Below are 23,620 nucleotides of genomic sequence, written 5' to 3' on the forward strand. Positions count from 1 at the left end.
AAATGAGTACCCAGCTTGCTGGGGGTAAAGGGAAGATGACTGGGGAAGGCACTGGCAAACCACCCCGTAAACAAAGTCTGCCTTGGAAACGTCGGGATGTGACGTCACCCCATGGGTCAGGAATGACCCGGTGCTTGCACAGGGGACCTTTACCTTAGAGCAGTTCCTCAGTGGAACAGGCTTCCTCGGGAGGTGGTAAGCTCTCCTTTCCTGGAGGTTTTAAAGAAGAGATTAGGTGGCCATCTGTCAGCAATGCTGATTCTATGACCTTAGGCAGATGATAAGGAGGGCACCTTGGCCATCTTCTGGGCATGGAGTAGGGGTCACTTGGGAGTGTGTGGGGGAGGTAGTTGTGAATTTCCTGCATTGTGCAGGGGGCTGGACTAGACGACCCTGGTGGTCCCTTCCAACTCTGTGATTCTATGATTTACCCCTAGGGTATGGAAGGGTCTCCAGGGTCCCAGGTAGAGGTCTTTTTTCACATCACCTACTTGGCTGGTCCCTTTAACTGGACATGCCGGGGATTGAACCTGGGACCTTCTGCATGCCAAACAGATGCTCTACCACTGAGCCACGGCCCCTACCCAGTTGATTTACCCCTAGGGTATGGAAGGGGGGGAGATTAACAGTTTTTTGGGGTGTTTTGCTCCCAAGTTCAAGAGTCACTCTCACACAATCTACTTTCCCTGTGTTTATTCTCTTCACGGTTGGTTTTGTTGGGGGGTTGCGGAACAGACATATAATGTTACACCGATGTGAGCCGGGAGTTACCAGACACCCTCCTGGCTGGACCGAGGAGGCAGCACCCCTTCCTCAGCAAGGGAGATGGGCCTCGTAGAATATGACAGGAAGGCATCGGCCGGGAAAACCAGCCGGCCTAGGAGGGAAGCGGGAGGGCAGGAAGCCCCACAACGCACCGGCCTGGGGCAAGCAAACTAGGCTCCGGCCTTCAAAAAGGCTCACAGCTAACCGATACATGGCTTGGCAACGGTTGTATTGAGCAGCGGTGTCGGACAAGTCACAGTAAGCAAAGGTGGGGAAGGGACTAGAGGGAGAGACCCTCGCACCCAAGCGCGGGGGGTGGGTACAGCTCTTTCTTTGCTTCGTTACAGTATGGATCCTTTTTACGTGTCGGCATTTTCCCTCTTCTCCTGCCAAAACCGAAGGCACCACGGACGGGAATCAGTGTTTTGCGTTGATGATTTCGACGAATTCCGGCTTGAGGGAGGCCCCACCCACAAGGAAGCCGTCCACGTCGCCCTGAGACGCTAGCTCTTTGCAGGTGCCGCCGGTGACCGAACCTGCAAGGAATAAACCCCATTAAAAGAAAGAAGAGGAACAGTTGGTTTTTATATGCCGACTTTCTCCACCACTTAAGGGAGAATCAAACCGGCTTACAATCGCCTTCCCTTCCCCACAACAGACACCTTATGAGGTAGGTGGGGCTGAGAGAATTCGGAAAGAGCTGTGACTAGCCCAAGGTCACCCAGCAGGCTTCATGTGGAGGAGTGGAGAAACAAACCCGGTTCTCCAGATTAGAGTCCACTGTCCCAAACCATGCTGGCTCTCTTTAAAAAAATGTTGGCGACTTAGTGGTCAGTGTCAGACTATAGAATAGAATCATAGAGTTGGAAGGGGCTATAGAGGCCATCTAGTCCAACGCCCTGCTCAATGCAGGATCAGCCTAGAGCATCCCTGACAAGTGCTTGTCCAGCCTCTGCTTAAAGACAGCCAGTGAGGGGGAGCTCACCACCTCCCTAGGGAGCCGATTCCACTGTCCAACAACTCTTACTATAAAAAATTTGTTCCTAATATCCGCCCACAATTTAAACCCATTATTGCGAGTCCTGTCCTCTGCTGCCAACAGGAACAGCTCGCTGCCCTCCTCTAAGTGACAGCCTTTCCAATACTTAAACACTAAGGGTCTGGGAGTCCCTCACTCAACCATGGAAGCTCACTGGGTGATCGAGGGTGTGTCTGTCAGTACCTCTTTCTCAGTCTAGCCTACCTCAAAGGGTGGTTGTTGTGAGGATAAAACAGGAGGACAGGAGAACGATGCCGTAAGCTGCTTCGGGTCCCCGTTGTGGAGAAAAGGAGGGTATGAACAGCTGAAGAAATGAACGAGCGAATTCGTGCCACGCTTGCTTTCGTCACTAGGAAGGCGCCGCTTACCTCCGTAGATGATGCGGGTGGACTGTGCCACGGCCTCGGACACGTTGCTCTTCAGCCAGCCCCTGAGCTTCTCATGTACCTCTTGGGCCTGCAAAAAACAGAGGAACGGTGTTAAGTCCCGCCAGCACAACCCACTGAGTCCAGTTTTGGGTGGGAACAGGTGAAACGGCCCCAGACTGAATCAGACCCTCGTTCCATCCAAGTCAGTATTGTCTACTCAGACCAGCAGCGGCTCTCTCCAGGGTCTCTGATAGAGTTCTTTCACATCGCCTCCTTACCCGATCCTTTTAACTGGAGATGCGGTATGACTGTGACACAGAGACTCATGAGGATTTCCAAGTCATAGAATCATAGAGTTGGAAGGGGCCATCTAGTCCAGGCCATCTAGTCCAACCCCCTGCTCAATGCAGGATCAGCCATGAGCATCCCTGACAAGTGCTTGTCCAGCCTCTGCTTCCAGACTGCCAGCGAGGGGGAGCTCACCACCTCCCTAGGCAGCCGATTCCACTGTCCAACAACTCTTACCGTAAAAAATTTGTTCCTAATATCCAGGCGGTACCTTTCCGCCCACAGTTTAAACCCATTATTGCGAGTCCTATCCTCTGCTGCCAACAGGAACAGCTCCCTGCCCTCCTCTAAGTGACAGCCCTTCAAATACTTAAGGAGATCAATTATGACCCCCCTCAACCTCCTCTTCTCCAGACTGAACATTCCCAACTCCCTCAGCCTTTCCTCCTAGGGCTTGGTCTCCAGGCCCCTGATCATCCTCATCGCTCTCCTCTGCACCCGCTCCATTCTGTCCACATCCTTTCTGAAGTGAGGCCTCCAGAACTGCACACAATACTCTAGGTGCGGCCTGACCAATGCAGTGTACAGCGGGACTATGACATCTTGCGATTTGGATGTTATGCCTCTGTTGATGCCCCCCAAGACCGCAGTAGCTTTTTTTGGTCCTCCAGCTCATGCATCCCTCCCCTCCACAACAGAAGTGAGACACAAAAACACTCTTGCACTAGCCACATCCATACCTGTTGGGGAGAAGCCGTTTTGCCGGTCCCGATAGCCCAAACTGGCTCATAAGCGAGAACCACTTTGCTCCAGTCTTTGACGTTATCTGGGGAATAAGAGTGTGTCATTCAAAATGGGCATCTATGCAGACAGATGGAGACAAAAAGCAGCAATTGGAGCAGAGGGGAAAATATTTAATAATTAGATCGCCCCTACGCGTTTTGCAGACGCTTCTTCAGGGGGATCTTTCTTTACTTGTGATTGTTTTCATGACTGTTTCATTGCTTGCTTGGGATGCTTGAGGAAAGAAAGATTCCCCCTGAAGAAGCGTATGCAAAACGCATAGGGGCAATGGGGAGGGGCGGTGGCTCAGTGGTAGAGCCTCTGCTTGGCATGCAGATGGTCCCAGAGTCAATCCCCGGCACCTCCAGTTCAAGGGACTAGGCAAGTAGGTGATGTGAAAGACCTCAGCCTGAGACCCTGGAGAGCCGCTGCTGGTCTGAGTAGACAATACTGACTCGGATGGATCGAGGGTCTGATTCAGTATAAGGCAGCTTCATGTGTACATGTGTTCAATCTAATTATTAAATATTTTTTCCTTGCGCCAATTGTTTCTTTTGAGTCAGCAGCATAGACATAAACTGACACATTTCCTGATACATACCAAGTGCTTTTAGAAAGTGGGCAGAGCCAGGTGGGGCTTTTGCCCAGCAAGGCTTCTGGTTGGCCACTGGAGATTTGATTAGCTCTGCAGATTTATTGAAAGGCATTGATTTGTCAGCAGCTGTCCCCACAGCACAAAACTCTTCACGGTGTGACAGAAAATAAGAAGAGTTGGTTTTTACATGCCGACTTTCTCTACCACTTAAGGAAGAATCAAACCGGCTTACAACTACCTTCCCTTCCCCTCCCCACAACAGACATCCTGTGAAGTCGGTGGGGCTGGGAGAGCTCTAAGAGAACGGTGACTAGCCCAAGGTCACCCAGCTGGCTTCATGTGGAGGAGTGGGGAAACCAACCCGGTTCTCCAGATTAGAGTCTGCCGCTCATGTGGAGGAGTGGGGAATCAAACCCGGTTCTCCAGATTTGAGTCCACTGCTCCAACCCCCCCTCCTTAACCACACAGGAGTAGTGACATCCATTTTGCAACTGTCCCCACCACACTGCTAGAATTCCAAAGGTGCCCACGGGTTCAAAAAGGTTGGGGGACGCCTGAATTAGACAATGATGAATTGGGCCAGGCGGTTCACCTGACGACTGCAGGAGCGTGTGCCATTAGAGCTCCTAATGGGCTTTGCCCCGCAGGCTCATACAGAGAAAGAGCCTCTGAAAGCCAGCGTGGTGCAGTAGTTAAGAGCGGTGGTTTGGAGCAGCGGACTCTGATCTGGAGAACCGGGTTCGATTCCCCACTCCTCCACGTGAGCGGCGGAGGCTAATCTGGTGAACTGGTTTTGTTTCCCCGCTCCTACACACGAAGCCAGCTGGGTGATCTTGGGCTAGTCACAGCTCTCAGCCCCACCTACCTCACAGGGTGTCTGTTGTGGGGAGGGGAAGGGGATTGTAAACTGGTCTGATTCTTCCTTAAATGGTTGAGAAAATCGGCATATAAAAACCAACTCTTCCTCTTCTCCCCAGACAACAGCGTCAGCCAGAAGGCCGGGCCCTCTTACCGGCAATAACCTTGGTCTGCTGGAACACCACCTTCTCCGTGATGCCCGCTTCTCTCTCGTCCAGCTTCTCCCCGATGCAGGCAATCACGCTGAGCCCCTCGGCCAAGGCGTGGGCCACCTTCTGCCCGATAAGCTGGAACAGACACAAGATCTTAAGAGGCCAAGAAACGCTCCCCTACCCCAGGAAGAATTTCAAAAGAACTGGAAACTGCATTTTGATTACGTGACAGAACAGTATAATGTATACAGTGAGATTCTAACTTGAGATACTTAACAAATCCGGATTTATAAGAATGTATCTTCTTACCGTTTCAGACTAGAAACCTAGATACAATTTTTCAGTTTTACTTACTAATTGTATTACATGACTTCCTTTATTTCTATTAAATAATTTTGTTAGGTTGAAATGTATATTAGATTGAGATGATATGAAGTATGTACTGGTATCTATTAAGGACACATGTAAATAGAATAGAGCACATTTACTAGAATCATGTACTGCTATAGCTATTAAGAACATATATATATTGAAAATAGTATATCCACTAGAAATAAATAATAGAAATTAAATATCATTACTCATGTATAGGAAGGCAGGAGAAGCCTATGCCTCTCTCTCCCTTTTAAAAATTTACATTAGATCTACAAATAAGTATATAAGCTTGGTATGATTTAGACCCGCTTCAAAAAGCAGTTGAGTATTTTGTAATAGGTATAGAATCATAGAGTTGGACAGGATCACCACGGTCATCAAGTCCAACCCCCTGCACAATGCAGGAAATTCACAACTATCCCCCCCATACCCCTAGTGACCAGAAGATGGCCCTCCCTCTCATCATCTGCCTAAGGTCACAGAATCAGATTGCTGACAGATGGCCATCAAGCCTCTGCTTAAAAACCTCCAGGGAAGAGCTCACCACCTCCCGAGGAAGCCTGTTCCACTGAGGAACCCCTCTAACTGTTAGAAAATTCTTCCTAATGTCTACACGGAAACTCTTTTGATTTAATTTCAACCTGTTGGTTCTGGTCCAACCTTCTTGGGCAACAGAAAACAACTCAGCACCATCCTCTATATGACAGCCCCATTAAGTACATAGTTGTGTTTATGTATTCTGTGTGCATGTTGTTCCAACCGTTCCAAGCTGGAGGAGTGGGGGAATCAAACCCGGTTCTCCAGATCAGAGTCCACCGCTCCAAACCACTGCTCTTAACCACTACAGCAGCAATGGCTGGGAAAGGAACAGGAGGGGAAATCCAGAGGTCACCCACCTCATCTGACTCCCCAAAGACATGCCTCCTCTCTGAATGTCCCAGGATCACCCAGGTGACTCCGACATCCTTGATCATGGCCGGGCTGGAACGAAAGGGAAGTGGTCACAATCCGATCCGCCACAAGGCCCCGCCACCTCCAGCCCCCTTTGGATAGGCACAGGCCCCAGACCCCCTGAAGACTCACCTGATCTCTCCCGTGAAAGCCCCCTTTTGCAGCTTGTAACAATTCTGGGCAGCCAACCCGATCTTGGCATCGAGCTTCTGGCGGGCGAAGTCAAGGTAGATGGAAGGGGCTCCACAAACCACCTCTGTGGGCGAGAGAGAAAGAAACACCAGGGGATGAGGGAAGTACCCCAAACGTCCTTATACCCAGGAGAACCCCCAGCAAGCCTATGCCGTTTCCCCCTCTGTTGGGATTTATAGTGGAAGCGCCTTGGGGCAGGTACGTTTTCTGCACACAAAACTCTGCGCAGCAATTCACAAGTTGACAGCCACGCAAAAGTAAGGCAAAAACTACTCTCAGCCTAACATACCTTACAAGATAGTTTCAGAGAGTAGCCATGTTGGTTTGCATTAGGACAGCGAAATTCAAGTCCAACCGCACCTTAAGAAACCAATAAGATTTTTGAAGTACAGGTTGAGTATCCCTTATCTGGACATCCAATATCTGACATCCGAAAATCGGACCTTTTGAGCCAGCCTACAGGCATTACTCAGCAGATCTACAAAACTCAGCAGCGCCATCGATTGTTCAATGTACACAAAATGATTAAAATATTAAATTATTAACAATAATTAAAATTATTTTATTAAAATATTAAATTTTAATATTAAAATATTAAATTAGTTTATTAATATTATTTTATATAATATTTATTATTATTATTAAATATTAAATTGTTTTATTAAAATATCAAAATATCAAAATAATTAAAAAATTAATAATTAAAAATTATTTAAAATAAGTTACATTCAGGCTTTGTGTAAAGTGTAGATAAAACATAAATGAATTTCGTGTTTAGACTTGGGTCCCATCCCCAAGATATCTCATTAGCCTTCCCTTCAGCTATAACAGAAGGCCGGTACAAAATTGGAAGAGCGGTTTTGCCCCTGTGGATCAGGGAAGATTGAGTCGATGGACCATATTTTATTGCATTGTAGGTTCTATGAAGCAAGCAGAATGAAGCTTATTTCTCCAATAATAAAGCGATGGCATGGTATTACCGACGTGGAAATAAACCAGAAATTACTATTTGACATAAACCCGGAGTTCATATTGAAATGTGCTAGATTTTTAGCTATAGCCATTAAAATTCGTAAAGCGGTTGTTATCTAGGCGATTGGATGGGCTTTGTATGTGCATGTTATACCTATGTTAGTTTTAAATTTTACTGTGGGGTGTTGTATTCCATCCATTGTATTTGGATGGCGGGTTAGATTTACCAGTGTATTAGGATTAGGGACTTTTTGTAACTTTGCTGGTTATATACCGAATAAAGTGGAATGTGAATGTGAGATATCTCATTATGTATATGCAAAGATTCCAAAAGTTCCAAAATACAGAAAGATCCGAAACACGGACCACTTCTGGCTCCAGGCAGTCCAGATAAGTGATACTCAACCTGTATGAGCTTTCAAGAGTCTAAGCTCATATGTATTTGACAAAGGGAGTTTTGACCCTTGAAGGTTCATGCCTGATAGTCTTACTGGTCTCGAAAGGTCTCACCTGGACTCGAATTTAGCTGTTCTACCTTAGGAGGTTGTTCTGAGGATAACAGGCGATAAAGGAAACGTTTGGAACCCATTGGGAGTCAGCTAGAAAATCACAAATAAGGTAGTACCAGTAAGAAGCCGACGTCTGCCACTCCGGTGGCTACTCAAGCCACATCGACTGTCAGTGATAGGCGCCAGATTATGAGAAAACCTCACAGGCGACAACAGTTACAATGTGGGACTCCCTGCCCCAGGATGTGGTGATGGCTGCCAACTTGGAAGGCTTGAAGAGGGGAGTGGTCAAGTTCACGGAGGAGAGGGCTATTCAGGGCTACTAGTCAAAATGGATATTAGTCATGATGCATACCTATTCTCTCTAGGGTCAGAGGAGCAGGCCTATTATATTAGGTGCTGTGGAACACAGGCAGTCGTCTTGTTTGTGGGCTTCCTGGAGGCACCTGGATGGCCACTGTATGAACAGACTTTGACTTGATGGACTTTGGTCTGATCCAGCATGGCTTTTCACCTGCTGCCTATCTCTGGATAAGTTCCTCTTCTCAGCTGCCCCAAATGGAATAATTTGCTAGGGTGGTATAGTGGTTAATCTAGAGTGTGGGAGTCCAAGGTTTGATCCGCAGGTTACAGCCCGAGACGACTGCAGCAGCATTGTCCTACCTGTGTTCCACATCACCTAATATAATAGGCATGCCCCTCTGATCCTGGAAAGAATAGGTATGCATCGTGACTAGTATCCATTTTTACTAGTAGATGTGAATAGCCCTCTCCTCCATGAACATGTCCACTCCCCTCTTCAAGCCTTCCAAGTTGGCAGCCATCGCCACATCCTGGGGCAGGGAGTTCCACCATTTAACTATGCGTTGTGTGAAGAAACACTTCCTTTTATCTGTTTGGAATCTCGCACCCTCCAGCTTCGGCAGATGACCCCGTGTTCTAGTATTTTGAGGGAGAAAAGCTTCTCCCTGTCCACTCTCTCCGTACCATGCATAATTTCATAGCCCTCTATCATGTCTCCCCTTAACCGCCTTCTTCCCAAGCTAAGCAGCCCTAAGGGTTTTAACCGCTCCTCACAGGGCAGTTGCTCTAGCATCCAGGTTTCAGCCCTGCCACCTCAGTAAGCATGGCTCCAGCTGCTGGTTCTAATCCTCCAGTGACCTTCAGTCCACCAAAAACTGCAGCTTTCAGGTTCTTGTCCCGTTTCGGTATGAGGAGCCCTAATTCAAGGGCAGAGCACACCCTTTTCATCACAGGCCCCTGCAAGTGGCAGAGGTGGAAAAGATCCTTCTCAGCCCGTGACCCCTGGACAGACGTTGCCAGACGGAGAAGGGGACACTAGCCAAGATGGATCAATGGCTTGTTGAAGTAGAAACCATCTCCGTGTCTTCACGTATGTATTTTAAGCAGCTATAAAAAAAGACCTGGGAATATGTGTCCGGGCTCTTTCAAAGGTCAACTCAAAAGCAGGCCTCTGTGTAGTCAGATAACCGCTACACTAAGCTGGGTAGTCTTAAGAGCGGCGGACTCTAATCTGGAGAACCGGGTTTGATTCCCCGCTCCTCCACAGCCTGCTGGGTGACCTTGGGCCAGTCACAGTTCTCTCCGGACTCTCTCAGCCCCACCTGCCTCACAAGATATCTGTTGGGAAAGGGGAAAGTGATCGTAAGCTGCTTTGAAACTCCTTTCAGTAGAGGAAAGCGGGGTACAAAAACCAACTCTTCTTCTACCCCCCAACCATAGCAGAAGTTCTTAAATTCGGGGAAATATGTTTTTAAAAATTTTTCCATACATACAACACAATAAACACAAACGCTATACAATCACAATATAGACTTTTACATCGTGGTCATGACCCCACATGATCTAGCATACGTCACATCCTACTCAAAATATAGCTGTTCTACCTTCTTACTAGGAGCCCCGTGGCGCAGAGTGGCAAGCTGCAGTACTGCAGTCCGAGCTCTGCTCACGACCTGAGTTCGATCCCGACAGAAGTCGGTTTCAGGTAGTCGGCTCAAGGTCGACTCAGCCTTCCATCCTTCCGAGGTCGGTCAAATGAGGACCCAGCTTGCTGAGGGTAAAGGGAAGATGACTGGGGAAGGCACTGGCAAACCACCCCATAAACAAGTCTGCCTAGTAAACGTTGGGATGTGACGTCACCCCATGGGTCAGGAATGACCCGGTGCTTGCACAGGGGACTACCTTTACCTTCTTACTATATCCACATCTTATCATATATTAAAAAAAGGGGAAAAAACCCAAAAAGATGGATTAATTCTACGAAACATTTGTGTGGGCATAGCCCTCAGGGCCTAGCTTGAAACTCCTCGGGCTGTAACCTGCGGATCTGTTCCTCCAGCAGCAGCGCTTTCCTCTGGTGTAAAGACCCTTTCTCAGAGGTTCTTGAGTCAGGGGAAGACCCACCAGAGGAAAGTGCCTCTTCTAGCAGAGCAGATATACCAGATCCAACTGCGCAGCTGAAGATATGCCTAATATTCTAGGGTTAAAATTCTGGTTTAGCCAGTGGGTGAAACACCGGCGAAGTGAAAACTGCAGGCCTCGTGTTTGCAACTGCAATAGATCCTCTAAGGGACCTCAGCAGCTGGGGACGGTGACCCCAGAGGGGCCCGCATCTGCCCCCCTTCCCGAGCAAGATAGTCAAGCATGGCTAGGGGGAGTATATTTGGGGCAGCTTGCTCGACACCCCCCCCCCTCACTCGTCCTTCACTCCAAGGCCCGTCTCCTGACCTTTAGCAGGCGGCGAGGATAGAATTTCCAGCTCCGGTATTTTTAGGCCGCTGCACCTATATTTAGGATCCCGCCTCCTCCAGGCCCTTTGACATTTCTTCAGGGTACCACTGCAGAATCTGCCGCTCCCTCGGTTCACTCTGCCCTTTCTAGATTACTGGGACGGGGGACTCTGCAGGTCAGATATACTTTGCTGAGGAGGAATCTGCAGGTCAGATATACTTTGCCCCGATCACTGGCGCTGTGCAGGGGCCAGCAAGCCCCACTGGAACAACGGCGCCAAGCAAAATCCAGGACAGGCGGGCAAGCTTGTCTTCACAGCCCACTGAGCTGGGCATCTTTCCACAGCATCCCCATACATGAACACATACGTGAAGCTGCCTTATACTGGATCAGACCCTTGGTCCATCAAAGTCAGTATTATCTACTCAGACCAGCAGTGGCTCTCCAGGGTCTCAGGCAGAGGTCTTTCACATCACCTATTTGCCTAGGCCCTTTATCTGGAGATGCCGGGGATTGAACCTGGGACATTCTGCATGCCAAGCAGATGCTCTACTACTGAGCCGCAGCCTCTCCCCACCCATGCCGTTCCAAGCAGAGGTTCACAGACCTGCATAGAGGGCCTGTTCCCAGGAACGGGGTGGGGTGAGGGAGGAGATTAGGCCTCAACTATGTCCTTTCCCCTTTTAAACTTTTCAAAACTGCCAACCTTAGAGCTTCTTCAAGCCAGTGTGGTGTCGTGACTCGTGGTTAAGAGCGGTGGAGTCTGATCTGGAGAACCGGGTTCGATTCCCCGCTCCTCCACATGAGCGGCGGAGGCTAATCTGGTGAACTGGATTTGTTTCCCCACTCCTCCACACGAAGCCAGCTGGGTGACCTTGGGCTAGTCACATTCTCTCAGCCCCACCTACCTCACAAGGCGTCTGTTGTGGGGAGGGGAAGGGGACTGTAAGCCGGTTTGATTCTTCCTGAAGTGGTAGAGAAAGTTGGCATATTAAAACCAACTCTTCTTCTTACTTAGCCAACATACCAAATCCAAAACTTTAGAGCAGCCTTTATGTCCCTACAGTTTCAAACAATGCCAACAGCTGTACTTACTAGACATTATTGCCGAATTCTAAAAGATCAACGTTATTTGCATCTGTGGAAAGTCTGCTCTGGAGAACTTATACCACTACTTATTTGAATGCCCTCTACATGTGGAACCCTGGGCTCAATTTCTTGCTGGGTTGGTTCCTGGCCTAAACACTTGTCCAAGTGCTGAGGAATTAGTATTTTTGTTAAAAGACTCCGATGGGGTTTTTTTCCTTATAGGACCTCCCTGTATGCTCTGGCGGCAAAGAAAATACGGTCCAACCTGGTTGCTGAGAGAGCTGATCCTTCACATTGATTTTAATCGTTGCTAGGCCTCATTGGCCATTTGGGACACCACCACAATTTTTAGTTATTATTCCTTTGTATGCATCAATTAAGCATAATTTTACTACGTATATTTATTATCGATCCAGCATTTTGTTAACCTAGTATTTCTTTTATTATGTATCTGTGGTATTGTTGACATGTTTGTAATGGCCTAAAGCTATATGCAAACAAAACCATTCACATTCATGTCCGTTCCCCTTGTCTTAGAATCATAAGAGTTGGAAGGGACCACCAGGGTCATCTAGTCCAACCCCCTGCACAATGCAGGAAATTCACAACTACCTCCCCGCCGACACCCCCAGTGACCCATACTTCATGCCCAGAAGATGGCCAATATGCCCTCCCTCTCACGAACTGCCTAAGGTCATAGAATCAGCATTGTGTCTCCCTTGCTGGCCAGGTCTCTTTGGGGTCATTGCTAGAACTGGATCGGCCTGCCTTGGTCAACCCGTCAGCAGTGAAAGAGCTCAGGGAAGTTCACAAGCAGGGGACGTCAACCATCTCTGTCACAAGGCTTTGGCAGTTATTGGGGCAGGTGCGGAGGGATCTCGCTCCCTCAAGGATACTAAGAGGATGCTCAGGGATATTGAGAGGAGCTGTGGCTCAGTGGTAGAACCTCTGCTGGGCACGCACAAGGTCCCAGGTTCAAGCCCCCGGCATCTCTAGTGAAAGGGACTAGGCAAGTAGGTGATGCGAAAGACCTCTACCTGAGACCCTTCCATACCCTGGGGGTAAATCAACTGGGGAGGGGCTGTGGCTCAGCGGTAAAGCATCTGCTTGGCATGCAGAAGGCCCTAGGTTCAATCCCCGGCAACTCCATTTAAAGGGATTAGGCAGGTAAGTGATGCGAAAGACCCCTGCCTGAGACCCTGGAGAGCCGCTGCCGGTCTGTGTAGACAAGACTGACTTTGATGGACCGAATGCCTGGTTCAGTATAAGGCAGCTTCATGTGTAGGCCTGTCTCAATCAATCAGTAATTTATTTGCAGTCACAGACCATCAAATAAAGCAAATTTGCATAGTTAAACAGTATAGGTTAAAAACAAATACAAAATAGACTTGCTATTGAAATGGTTATAAATGGCAAGATTATCAAGGCGCAGAACTAATTAATATCCGAACAAACACTAAATGTGGTTAAAATTGGAATGCTTGATAATATCCTAAAATTGTGTGTGTGTGTTAAGTGCCGTCAAGTTGCTTCCGACTCATGGCGACCCTATGAATGAAAGTCCTCCAAAATGTCCTATTTTTGACAGCCTTGCTCAGATCTTGCAAATTGAAGGCTGTGGCTTCCTTTACTGAGTCAATCCACCTCTTGTTGGGTCTTCCTCCTTTCCTGCTGCCCTCCACTTTTCCTAGCATGACATCTCCTAAAATTACAGAGGCCTAAACTAGAAGGCCTGTCTCTGGGATTTCCGGTTTAAATTGCAGAGATGAAAGGGGACGCCCCTCCAAGGCCCAGCGGCTCAACAGGAAGCAAAACCCGCCCCTGCGCATCAACGACTGCAAAAGGGTCGGGGTGAACCACAGGCGCAGGGCTCCTAGGGGAATAAAATCAATAAACTGAGTTCATTTCCTAGCAGCGTGCAAAACCGGAGCAGGGCGTTGCATTGCAGGCGCTTTTGCAAATGCCACGGGAGGAAGCAGCCGGCCCGGCCATGGAGGACGTGCAGGCGGGCACGGAGCTCAGAAGGGGCGGTCCGCCAAAGCCCGGGCGGAGCCTCCTCCTCCTTCCCCCCCACCCTCCGGTCGGCCTTATTGCAGAGAGGCATCCCGATGGAAAGCCAGGCTTGTCCCCCACCCCCTTACTGGACAGGCGGGCAGGCACCATCTTGCCCCCCCACCCTAGGACTCCCATGCTAGTCCCATCCCAGGCAGCTATGGAGAAATCTTAGCTAAGGAGAAGGGCAGGACCCGGGGGTCTGCGAGGGGATCGAGCTGGGGGGGGGGGGGTGTGCCTGCGCCTAGAGTTGCCAACTCCAGGTTGGGAAATACCTGGAGATTTTGGGGGTGGGGGAGGGCAGGGTTTGGGGGAGGGACTGCAAAGCCCTAGAGTCCATTGCCACTGTGGCCGTTTCCCCCAGGGGCACTGATCTCCCTGTGGGCTGGAGGTAGGGTTGCCAACCTCCAGGGACTAGCTGGAGATCTCCAGCTGTTACAGCTGATAGCTCAGTTCCAATGGAGAAAAATGGCTGCTTTGGCCATTGGACTCTACGGCATGGAAGTCCCTCCCCTCCCCAAACCCTGCCCTCCAAAACCTCCCGCCGGTGGCGGCTGCCCTAGCTGGGGATCAGTCGTAATAGCGGGAGATCTCCAGCCGCCACCTGGAAATTAGGTTATGGGAATCCCTATGCAGGAAGGTTATTTATCAGTGCATTTATTTATCAGATTAGTGGCTGTGTACACAGCCACTGATCTTTTTTTAATTATTTTTTTATTGTTTTCCACTTATATCCCATTTAGTTTCATCTTTCAATTAACATATTAGTATAACATAAACAATCTTTGTCTAATCGCTACAAATAATTCTATCTTACTGACATCCCCTCTCCCCTCCTCTATCTATTTCATATCTCTGTGGTTCCCTTTGTAATTAAATTCTAATTCATTATAATTTTTCATATATAAGTTTAACTATATATCACATTTTTTATAATCTAAATTATAACAGTAATATTTTTTCCTACTTAGATCATTTGAATTAGATCAAAACATAACCTTTAATATTTCCCAAGTTAAATTCATTCACGCAGTATATTGTCCATGCCTCCCATTCTCCCATAAATGCCACATTTTCTTTTTGATTTACTGATGCAGTCGGTTTCGCCACCTCTGCTAGTTCTGACATTTTATTTATCCAGTCGGTCTTGCCCGGTATTTCAGACAAGTTTCCATTTTGCTGCATAAACCAATCTTGCAGCTGGGGTAGCACACATCTACAGCCACTAATCTGACAAAAGAAAATGCACTGATAAAGAACCTTCCTGCATAGGGATTCCCATAGGGAAATTAGGTTATGGGAATCCCTACGCAGGAAGGTTATTTATCAGTGCATTTATTTGTCAGATTAGTGGGTGTATATGTGTGCTACCCCAGCTGCAAGATTGGTTTATGCAGCAAAATGGAAACTTGTCTGAAATACCGGGCAAGACCGACTGGATAAATAAAATGTCGGAACTAGCAGAGGTGGCTAAACCGACTGCATTAGTAAATCAAAAAGAAAATGTGGCATTTATGGGAGAATGGGAGGCACGGACAATATACTGTGCGAATGACTTTAACTTGGGAAATATTAAAGGTTATGTTTTGATCTAATTCAAATGATCCAAGTAGGAAAAACATTACTGTTATAATTTAGATTATAAGAAAATGTGATATACAGTTAAACTTATTTATGAAAAATTATAATGAATTAGTGGCCACCTGGAAATTGGCAACCCAACCTCCGCCCCTTCCCCTATTGCAAGCTTCCTTGGGAGCAAACCCCCTCGGAACACGCGCGAGGGTCCTCACCGGTGTCGGCGGGGACTTTGGCCCCGTTGAGGGTCTGGATGAGCTCCCCGAGGCTCTTCTTGTCGCCGTTCATCTTCCAGTTCCCGCCCACGAAGAACTTCCTGGGGGCCATGGCGGCAAAGGCAAAGGGAGGCTGCCCGGCTGCAGGCGGACCCAGCAAGGACGGCGGCAAGGGCACTCCAGGCGAGCGCCACGTGGGGCCGCCTCTTTTATCCAGGGCCCTGGCGGGCACGCCCACCGCTCTGACGTCGCGCGGGCCCCGCCCCCTCCTTTCATGACGCCCCGCCCCGAGGGTTCTGATGAATGGGTTCGGCTCCGGCGCGCGGGGTTGCTGGCGGGAAAGGGCTTTGACAGAATCAGAAGGCACCCCCGAGGTCATCTAGTCCAGCCCCCCCTGCGCAATGCAGGGAATTCACAACTGCCTCCCTGTGTTAGGGATTCAATGCGAGTTCCAATTCTGCCAGGGCAGTTAAAGAGTTAGCTTGTTTATATCAACAGTTGGCTCCCAACCTTTTTTTGACCAGGGACCACTAGGACTTTTTGGTTCGGTGCAGGGACCCCAAGGTTCAAAATAAAAATTCTGAGAATTTGAAAATAAACTTTAATCATAACTGTTAAACATTAAACTTAGAATAATATTTGAATACATATTTTTATAATAGAGAACTTTTAATTGAAAATATTTATTATGGGTTTATAACTTTGTTTCGCGGACCTTAATTTAGTTCTCGCGGACCCCCGGTTGGGGACCAGTAGATAGTCTCAAGGGGATGATGAAATGACAAGATGTAAGTATTCGACTGGCTAGGGAATCGCCATTGCAAACGTGCAGAAAGGCACGGAGTCACAATCGTTTATTACCTTGTTCTTTTGTTAAAGGTGTGAAACTTTGGGGCAGGATGAGTTAGTTACTTTTGAATCTCACGGAAGCAAGATGCCTGTTCTTAGCTCTCCTGAGCTGAGACACAGACAAAAGGGGTTTAAGCCTTAGTGCCTGCTAGCATTCCTAGTAAGATTTATAGGGAACTAGATAGAAAGATTGTTACTTGTTTTTACTCCATGTAACCCTCCCTATTTTAGGAAAGTAAAGGATTTTAGTTTGATTAAGAGAAAAGTCTTTGACTCTGTTTTATTGTGTGCTTGACCTGATTCTCTCTAACCACAATCACGATCCATTGGGCCTGGATCAAATCCAACACTCCCCACCACACATACCCCCAGTGACCCCCCCTCCATGCCCAGAAGATGGCCAAGAGGCCCTCCCTCTCATGAACTGCCTGAGTTCATAGGACCTTTTTGTAAAATTAAGGCGTGCGAAAGGGGCTGGGTTGCTTGCAGGAAGTGTGTGTGGGGGTGGCATTGAGACTTTTATAGAATCATAGAGTTGGAAGGGACCGCCGAGGTCATCTAGTCCAGCCCCCCCGCATAATGCAGGGAATTCACAACTGCCTCCCCACCACACATACCCCCAGTGACCCCCCCACTCCATGCCCAGAAGATGGCCAAGAGGCCCTCCCTCTCATGAACTGCCTCATAGGACCTTTTTGTAAAATTAAACCGGCTCCGGCGTGCTAAAGGGGCTGGGTTGCTTGCAGGAAGTGTGTGGGGGGGTGGCATTGAGACTTTTATAGAATCATAGAGTTGGAAGGGACCGCCGAGGTCATCTAGTCCAACCCCCTGCACAATGCAGGAAATTCACAACTACCTCTCCCCCCACACCCCGTGACCCTTATTCCCCAGAAGATGGCCAAGGTGCACTCCCTCTCATGATCTGTTTAATTAAATTAAACAGCCACACAAAATGCACCCAGCAATTTTCACCTGTGGCCCCCTTGGAATATCCTGGGGGCCCCCGGGGGCCATATGGCGCCAGGTTAAGAACCACTGTCCAACCCCCTACACAATGCAGGAAATTCACAACTACCTCCCCCCACACCCCCAGTGACCCCCACTCCATGTCCAGAAGATAGCCAAGGTGCCCTCCCTCTCATCATTTCCTTAAGATCATAGGATCTTTTTGTAAAATTAAACAGAAGGCCAGGGGGCCTTTGAAGACTGACAAAAGGCATTCTGAGTCAGACCTTGCTTTATCAGATACAGGGAGTGTTTCAAGGAAATCTGGGAGGGGAGGCGTTTGCTAACTCTGGATTGGGGAAATTCCTGGAGATTTGGGGTTGTAGTAGGGTTGCCAGCCTCCAGGTACCAGCTGGAGATCTCCTGCTATTACAACTGATCTCCAGCTGACAGAGATCAGTTCCCTTGGAGAAAATGGCCACTTTGGCAATTGGACTCTATGGCATTGAAGTCCCTCCTCAAACCCTGCCCTCCTTAGGCTCCACCCCAAAAACCTCCCGCAGGTTGTGAAGAGGGACCTGGCAATCCTAGGTTGTAGCCTGGGTAATGGAAACTGATCTCGGCAGCCTGGGGCTCAGTTGCAATTCCAGATTTCCAGGCCCGACCCAGACTGATGCAGGAAAAGAGCTTCTTTTTGGCTAGCCCTCAAGAGCTGAAGACATGCAATCTAAACCCTTCTTAAATGTCAGCCCATTTCAAAGTTCACAGACAGCCTAGGCTTGTGCATCTGCAGTAGCTGGAGATATATGACCACAATCTCCTTCTAAAAACTAGTAATTTATAAAAAGACCCCCATGGTAATAGTGCTAGGGGATGCAGGCCAGTTTCCTCCGGCAGAATTTCTTCTTTTACACCCCTTTCTGCTCAATTGGGGACCCAATGCCACTGGGAGAGCCAGCATGGTGTAGCAGTTAAGAGCAGTGGTTCGGAGTGGTGGACGCTAATCTGGAGAACCCCACTTCTCCACATGAGCGGTGGAGGCTAATCTGGTGAACTGGATTTGCTTCCACACTCCTACACACGAAGTCTGCTGGGTGACCTTGGGCAAGTCATTCTCTCTCAGCCCCACCTAACTCCCAGTTACACTAACCACTATGCCAGAAAACAAGAGCCCAGTAGCACTTGGAACAACAAAGGTTATCCCAGTATAAACCTGTCTGCATTTTACAAATGCATGGGTTGCCAACCTCCAGGTACTGTCTGGAGAAAGTAGCACTAATACTAAAAAGCCAAGCTGTATCAAAAATTAGTACAAGGCTCACTGTAATGCATTACAGTGAGCCTTGTACTAATTTTTGATACAACCTCCAGGTATTAGCTGCAGATCTCCCGCTATTGCAACTGATCTACAGCCGATAGAGATCAGTTCCCCTGGAGAAAATGGCCACTTTGGCAATTAGACTCTATGGCATTGAAGTCCCTCCCCTCCCCAAACCCCGCCCTCCCCAGGCTCCACCCAAAAAACTTCCTGCCGGTGGCGGACCTGGCAACCCTAGGCCCAGACCTCTTATCAAGACCTAATATAAGGTTTAGACCCTTCTTGGTGCAAAACAATGGCACCGATGCACAAAGAGGAAAAAATCATGGTTCAATAAAGTGTGTAGAGGCCAAACGAGCACTAATTGCAGCTAATTACAATTGCACTAATTGTAGAACAGTGGGGGGACAGGGCCGATTGGCTGCCCAAACTAATTATATCTTGCTAAAGAAAAAATATAAACAGATTGTCGCACGATAAAAAGAAGGAAAATATTCAAACGACGTGGAAGACTCTCATTCAGATATCCCGCTATTACAACTGACCTCCAGCCGACAGAGGTCAGCTCCCCTGGAGAAAATGGCCACTTTGGCAATTGGACTCTATGGCATTGAAGTCCCTCCCCTCCCCAAACTCCACCCTCCTTAGGCTCTGCCCCCAAAAGCTCCCGCTGGTGGTGAAGAGGAACCTGGCAACCCTATTGCCGCCCGGGGGAGGAGGTGGTCACCCCCTCCTCCAGGTGTGGACAGAGCATACAGACGGATCTGTTGAGAACGTACCCAAACACCAGGTGGAAAAACATGACGGGCACGCAGGCGGAATTGGGGGAGGCAGAAGTTTTGTTTTTTTATTTGATCCATTGAATTTTGGCATTTAAGGAGCACAAGAACAAGGGGGCGGCTTTGCGACCCAGGTTATTCCCTGCGTAATTCCCGGGGAGAGGGAAAAGAGGAGGGAGAAGCCCCACCGATATGGTACATAAAGCCACACGTACACGAGTGCTCCCTCCCCACCTCCCCCCCCAACAACTGACCACCCCCGAAGTGTCAGAGTTACACCAAGAAGCAACACAGCAGTGTGTAAATATCCCCCTGGAGCGACGGGTTCGGCGAGACACACTTTCCTTCCTTCCACACAGAGAGATTCAAATCCACCCCCACCCCGCCCATGAGTGTCCATGAGGGCTCCAGATGCCGGGCTTTCCGTAGGGAGGAAGCTTGCCTTGGGGGGGGGGGGGCAGCGGCACACATGGGTTGAGAGCCGGCTGCCGCTTCTTCGCGTCAGTTGCCGCCGGGTCCCCCCCACCCCCGCCCTTGCCGGCAGCCGGCTTCCACTCCGCTCCCGGCAGGGGGATGGCCCTAGCTGGGAATCCGCTGGTAGAAATAGATGTAGCCGAGGTCCTTGGGAGGCTTCTCCGAGGCGCAGACTTTCTGGTCATTGTAGATCACCCATCTAGGGGAGGGGGAGAAGAAAAACAACAAACTGCATCAGAGGCCAAAGCCATAATGGCAAGAATCCCCGTGGGCACTGTGTCACTGATTTGGACTTTGATTCCCCGCTCCTCCACATGAGGGGCGGACACTAATCTGGAGAACCAGGTTGGTTTTCCCACTCCTACACAAAAAGCCTACAGGATGACCTTGGGCTAGTCACAGTTCTCTCTAAGCCCCACCTGCCTCACAGGGTGCCTGTTGTGGGGCGGGGAAGGCGATTATAAGTGTGGTATAGTGGTTTGGAGTGCTGGACTCTTATCTGGAGAACCGGGTTTGATTCCCCACTCCTCCACATGAGTGGCGGACGCTACTTTGGTGAACCGGGTTGGTTTCCCCACTCTTCCACATGAAGCCTGCCGGGTGACCTTGGGCTAGTCACAGTTCTCTCTGAACTCTCTCAGCCCCACCTACCTCACAAGGTGTCTTTTGTGAGGAGAGGAAGGGAAGGCAATTGCTTAAGGAGTTTGAGACTCCTTAAAGCTAGAGAAAAAGTGGGGTATAAAAACCAACTTTTCTTCTTCCTTCGTCCCCCAAGCATTATGGGAAAGATTATGGAACAACCTCCCCAAGCAGATGTGCCTGGCCCCTCGTTGTCTATCTTCAGGAGTCAGTTGAAGACAGTTTTATTTAGGACTTCAGTTGATTGATGTATTTTTTATTGGCAGTCCTAATTGCGGATATTAAATTGTTGGTTTTCATAGGGTTTTTATACGTTGTTTTTATGGTGGGTTTTAAAAATGTATTATAGTAACATTTTATTTATATATTGCAAGCTGCCTTGAGTTCTGCAAGGGAGAAAGGCAGCTCATATATATTTTAAATAAATAAATACTGGCAGCAAAGAAAATAAGGTTCAACATAGCTGCTAAAAGAGCCAAACCTGTGAGCTGATTTCAATGGCTGATAGGACTTACTGGTTTATTGTGATAGTGCTGCAATTTTTAGTTAACGCTGTGCATTTTACTAACTCAGTTATAAATATACATAATGGGAAAATATTCCATTAGAGGTAACTGCTGACATATTTGTAATAGTCTATGGCTACATTCATTCAATAATAAATAAGCCAATCACAGTGTTCCTCCACTTCACTGGAGTAGGAGGTGCTTCGGAATCGCCCAATGGGCACTCATTCAGAAACAGCTGGCCCCATGATAGGATGCTTGTGTCAGAACATTTGTAACTGCCCATCTCTCCCCCCCACCCATGGCAGCCACTTTGTGGTGGCGCCTCCTAGCTTCACTCCACAGGCTCCATGCGCTGTTGGGCACACACATTCAGCTTCTCAAAAACCCTCGGCTTTAAAAAAAACTACTCGAGGCAAATTTTGAGCCGTTAAGGGTTGCATAGTGTCCGGCTCCTGCCTGCTGAAACCTCAGATATTCAGAAGACATTCAGATTCCCAGGAGGTCAAATGAATTCAGTACTGCACATGGCTAATTTTCTTCTCAGGATGGGCAGATTTCATGCCCTGCTTGAGTCAAAAGAAGAGTTGGTTTTTGTATGCCGACTTTCTCTACCACTTAAGGAAGAATCAAACCAGCTTACAATCACCTTCCCTTCCCCTCCCCACAACAGACACCCTGTGAGGTAGGTGGGGCTGAGAGAGTGACTGGCCCAAGGTCACCCAGCAGGCTTCATATGAAGGAGTGGGGAGACCAACCTAGTTCCCCAGATTAGCGTCCGCCGCTCATGTGGAGGAGTGGGGAATCAAGCCCGGGTCTCCAGATCAGAGTCCACAGCTCCAAACCACCGCTCTTAACCACTACATCACACTGGCTCTCAGCAGCAAAATTATGCAAAATAAGGAAGCTGCAGGTTTGGTCACTTGCTACGTGCACTGCAGAATTTGGCCTACCGTGATAGAGAACATGAAGTTTTTTTTATTTTAAAGCACGCACTGCCCTGCTGATAGGAGGCTTGCCTACTGAATATTCCCCCAAATTCTTCAAACCCCCCATCAAGTATTTAAGCCCTTCCCCCTGCCTACAAAAATCAACAACTGATTCTACAGCAGACAGAGGAGAAACCACTTCGGCTTGGCAGGATCCCTTCCCTGCCTCCGTCTCTCCAGGTGTGCTCTTCGCCCCCTTACCTGCCCTCCTTCTTGATATGACAGACGTAGTGGCCGCACATTGTGGAGGTGCCCATGTGGCTGATGAAGGCAAAGAGCTGATATTCTGAAGAGGAAAGAGGGGGTGGGGGGGAAGGAAGACAATCAGACTGCTCGTAACCCTTCACGAAGACCCCTGTAATAGCTGGGGGTGGGGGCTGCTCCCACTCTGAGCTATGGATTCTAGAAGGGAAACACCCTGGAAGATCTTGTTCCCGTGATGGCTCAGAAGCCAGCCTGAAGTGAGAGGCAAGTGGTAGGATTGAGTCCATCCCAAGCGCCCAAACTCCCTTCTCCAGGGAAGTAGCTCTCAAAGGGCCTGGCTTGCTCCTAACAGCCCACCTAAGCTGGCACTCCGTTTCCAGCCACGACTACCCAGATGCGTCTGGGCAGTCTGTAGAAGGCACAAAGGCCCCACCTCTGTCCTCTTAACATCCAATAGAACCCACCGCCTCTGAATGTGGAGGTTCCACATAGCCGTTGTGGCTAATTATCTAGCAATAGACTTGCACTCAGTGACTCTGTCTCATTTTCCACTTAAACTAGACAAAATGGGGGGGGAGGGGGAAGACCCAACCGAAAAACAAAGTTGGGTACTCAAAAGGTTGGGTGAGACAAGACTTAAATATAACAGTGAAAGAGATCCAGGGTTGATAATCTAAAACCACATGCCAAATGAGTTATGCCCCCCAGTCCTTCCTTGGTGGTCTAATACAACATATTTTGCTCATGTAAAATTTCAAATTTCAAATATAATCATACAGGGGGCTTTCACACGGGCCAAATAATGCACCTTCAATGCACTTTGAAGCTGGACTTTACTGTGTGGAACGGCAAAATCCACTTGCAAAGCATCGTTAAAGTGCATTGAAGGTAGATTGAAAGGGCATTATTCAGGATGGGTGAAAGCGCCATTAGCATCAGCACAGGTATGTATAATAAGATGTAATCCAAGTTGAGTGTTACTAAACTATATTTAGAAACGTATAAGCACACACCCAAGGCGTGTAGTTAAAATAATTCTTTCTGGACCGGGCTGGCATAACATTCAGAGTGTGCCCCATGCGGTTTTCGATTATACAACCCTGTATCAGTTGTTTTTAATAGATGCTTAAGCGCTTTACAATAAATATATTTCATTGTTTTATTTAGGTCTGGTTTCACCCAACCCATCTCCCGCTTAAGCCAGGGGGCTACTGCTAGAGCTCATGGCAGCAAATTCCAGACATAAGATGCGTCTTGAAGTGGGAGTGTGCGTCTCCAGACAGCCCCCCCCTTCCTGTCATTTCCCTCCAAAACAGGCTGCCGAAACGCCACCCCTAGGGGAGAGGGGAGAGATTGGTGGGCATAAGAACATAAGGCCATCC

At 48.5% G+C, this 23,620-nt stretch overlaps 2 protein-coding genes across 3 annotated transcripts in view; both read right to left on the minus strand.

The window, feature by feature from the left end:
- Positions 1-1,182: 1,182 nt before the first annotated feature.
- TPI1 (triosephosphate isomerase 1) lies at positions 1,183-15,647 on the minus strand. Its single transcript, XM_056848343.1, has 7 exons — positions 15,536-15,647; positions 6,307-6,430; positions 6,120-6,204; positions 4,851-4,983; positions 3,201-3,286; positions 2,173-2,260; positions 1,183-1,301 (listed from the first exon to the last, which is right to left on the minus strand). The coding sequence occupies exons 1-7, from the start codon at positions 15,645-15,647 to the stop codon at positions 1,183-1,185; spliced, it is 747 nt and encodes a 248-aa protein (XP_056704321.1).
- Positions 15,648-19,957: 4,310 nt separating this feature from the next.
- Positions 19,958-23,620, minus strand: part of USP5 (ubiquitin specific peptidase 5) — a 30,194-nt gene continuing 26,531 nt past the window's right edge. For both annotated transcript variants that reach the window (XM_056848339.1, XM_056848338.1), the window contains exons 19-20: positions 22,236-22,320; positions 19,958-20,099 (exon numbers count right to left, since the gene is read on the minus strand). In XM_056848339.1, the coding sequence (XP_056704317.1) occupies positions 20,006-20,099; positions 22,236-22,320 (179 nt within the window). In that variant the 3' untranslated portion in view covers positions 19,958-20,005. The remainder of the gene's footprint in view (positions 20,100-22,235; positions 22,321-23,620) is intronic.

Source organism: Euleptes europaea, chromosome 4 (assembly GCF_029931775.1).
Source record: "Euleptes europaea isolate rEulEur1 chromosome 4, rEulEur1.hap1, whole genome shotgun sequence".
Taxonomy (NCBI): domain Eukaryota; kingdom Metazoa; phylum Chordata; class Lepidosauria; order Squamata; family Sphaerodactylidae; genus Euleptes; species Euleptes europaea.

Excerpts from the sequence above, each read along its gene's own strand:
- TPI1 (XM_056848343.1), bottom strand. The coding sequence starts at position 15,647 with ATGGCCCCCAGGAAGTTCTTCGTGGGCGGGAACTGGAAGATGAACGGC. Across the intron at positions 6,205-6,306 it reads GCTTTCACGGGAGAGATCAG|CCCGGCCATGATCAAGGATG; the intron begins GTGAGTCTTCAG and ends CTTTCGTTCCAG. Across the intron at positions 4,984-6,119 it reads TCTTTGGGGAGTCAGATGAG|CTTATCGGGCAGAAGGTGGC; the intron begins GTGGGTGACCTC and ends TGTCTGTTCCAG.